The following is a 2,500-nucleotide window of genomic DNA, read 5'->3' as shown; positions in this document are numbered from 1 at the left end:
GCTACCATCTGCTGGGATGAGCGGGGGTGTATCGATCAAACTGTCGGAGCCGGACGGTTTTCTTTTTTTTTCCTTCTAATCTGCTCGCAGCCCCGTCGGCCAAGGATTGAAAGTCCCATCATTTGGACAATCTGTCAATTGTTGCGTCTCTAAAGTGCCCTGAAGTAAAGAAAACTTTTCTCTTTTCTCTTGTTTGCCCTGAAAAAAGACAAACTTTTGTGAATAAATTGAAATTTTCAAATGAATGTCAACGCAGAGTCACTCAAAACGTTGAGAATAAGTTGAAAGGCTCTGCTGGGCTCAAGTCTACTGGAGCACTTCCGTTTTCACCACTTTGCTCATTACTGTGGGCGAACCTTGTGGGACACACCTGTTTTCTGCAGTTGACTCTTTAACTGTGGGTAACTGGGTTAATCCACCATCCATCCAGTCCACTGCCCACTGCCCACTGCCCACGTTATTTGCGTCGACTTTTTTCACAAAATTTCGACTGAAAACTCTCTTCTTGTGGCCCTCCTCCTCTTTCGTAGATATACCATTAGTCAGCATTATCAAATGTAAAAAAGTTATCGTCACGAGTGTATATGAGCCATGAAGTGCTTTTAAAGTCGGTATTGTTCAAAGGAACGCTTTACATTTCAAAACCATCTCCTATTTAAGGCTGCGTTGTCATATTTGATTTATTTTCAGATACACTGTTTAGTCGTTTGTGTGATAGGAAAGGAGGAATATACAGCAAAACAAACAACTGTCGGTGCTTTTCCTTTTAACTGTCAGCACTTGCCAGACCTCCGTCGGTAAGGAAAGAAGACCGACAATTTAAGCTCGCAAGCATGTGGCTTTAAACACCAGGCTGCGTGTAATCTCCCACTTGTTTGTCTTATTGTAATAGGGTTAGTGCGTGGCTGCGTGTCCCGCACGCACGGCCCGTCTCTGTTCCAGTCCAGCTCTCCATACCTGCTGGTTCCCCTTCCTGGACAAGCTTCCTCCACAGTTTTTCTCCTCCTCTCTGTGTGTGTGTGTGTGTGTGTGTGTGTGTGTGTGTGTGTGTGTGTGTGTGTGTGTGTGTGTGTGTGTGTGTGTGTGTGTGTGCGAGTCGGGTGCTTTGTGTTCCCAGGAGGGAGCGCCACTTCTCTGCGAGGGCCACCAGACACACAGTTGACTCTGCCATTGACCCCGTCTGCCCTCTGGGACCCCCCCTCCCCCCCCCGGTCCCACCCGTCCCTGTTTGTGTACACACACACACGAGCACTGTTGTGTATGGCACGCCAGACTGCTTGTTGTGTGGATGCCAAACTGTGTGTTTGCGCCGTGTGTATGTGTGTGCGATTATTGCGTGATGTACATTCACAGCATTCGCAGCAGTGGGTCGTTGACCCTTTCTGTGCCAAATGAACCTAAATGAAATTTTTTTTTCTTCTTCTTCTTTCCTTTCCCCCCTTTTGTCTCATTAGGGCCCATTGAGTTTGAGGAGTGCAACGCAGCCATTGCAACCGAAGGTGAATCAAGAGGGAAAGAAATGCAACAAAACCATTTCAAAAATAGATGTTAGAGGCCGGGTGGCTGTGTTGTGTTTGTTTGTTTGTTTTTTATTTATTCATTTCTTTTTTGTTGTTTAAAGGTGCCAAACCAAGAAAGAGAAAAACCTTTGCCATACCTGGTCGCAGGAAAGAAAAAGACACAGATTCCATGTAAGTGACGGCCTTCGCACCGTCAACCATCCCGAGATAATCACCGGTGGAGCGTGTTTTTCTTTTCACGTGTGTGTGAATAGAAAAACCCCATGTATATATTTTTTTTTTCTTGAAAAGTGCGGATGTTCTAAAATGTAAATACAAACATGTGTAAACGATGCGCGTACAACTGCAACTCTCAAATTTCTTTGCCCTCATCCAACATCAAAAAATGTGTAAAATAACACACATGTATACATATATGTGCGTGTATATTAGATTACATTAGATAAACTTTATTAACCCCGAAGGAAATCCTCGTGCCAGATTATATATATATATATATTTAAAAATATACGTACATATATATATATATGTATATGTATATATATATATGTATATATATATATATACATATATATATATGTATATATATATATATGTATATATATATATATATATATATATATACATATATGTAAAATCTAAAACATTATTCTGTGTGTGTAGATTGAGTCGACCACATTTAAACAAAGAATAACATTTTTTTTTAATATATTACATTGTTGTCTATCCAGATTTTATTTTGAAAGTACTGTCTCACCGTGATGGCACATTTTTTGTTTTCCAGGGAGTCCACAGAGGTTGAAGCTGCTGTGAGTAGATTTTATGCACACGCACACGCACACACACACACACACACACGCACACACACGCACACACGCACACACACACACACACGCATGCTTATCCTGCAGGTGATACTTTGCATGGGGTTCGTAGAAAAACAAAAACAGAAGAGCTCCTTGGGCTTGAACACGTGATTG

General features: G+C 41.9%; 1 protein-coding gene across 1 annotated transcript in view; it reads left to right on the top strand.

The window, feature by feature from the left end:
- Positions 1-1,413: 1,413 nt before the first annotated feature.
- fcho2 (FCH and mu domain containing endocytic adaptor 2) overlaps positions 1,414-2,500 on the top strand; it is a 19,643-nt gene continuing 18,556 nt past the window's right edge. Inside the window, exons 1-3 of the mRNA XM_076016978.1 lie at positions 1,414-1,499; positions 1,622-1,691; positions 2,305-2,329. Coding sequence (XP_075873093.1) covers positions 1,690-1,691; positions 2,305-2,329 — 27 coding nt within the window. The 5' untranslated portion in view covers positions 1,414-1,499; positions 1,622-1,689. The remainder of the gene's footprint in view (positions 1,500-1,621; positions 1,692-2,304; positions 2,330-2,500) is intronic.

Source organism: Nelusetta ayraudi, unplaced genomic scaffold (assembly GCF_046127955.1).
Source record: "Nelusetta ayraudi isolate G7.1 ecotype Tasmania unplaced genomic scaffold, CSIRO-AGI_Nayr_v1 ptg000255l, whole genome shotgun sequence".
In the NCBI taxonomy this organism is placed as follows: domain Eukaryota; kingdom Metazoa; phylum Chordata; class Actinopteri; order Tetraodontiformes; family Monacanthidae; genus Nelusetta; species Nelusetta ayraudi.
This window is presented reverse-complemented; position numbering and strand designations above follow the sequence as displayed.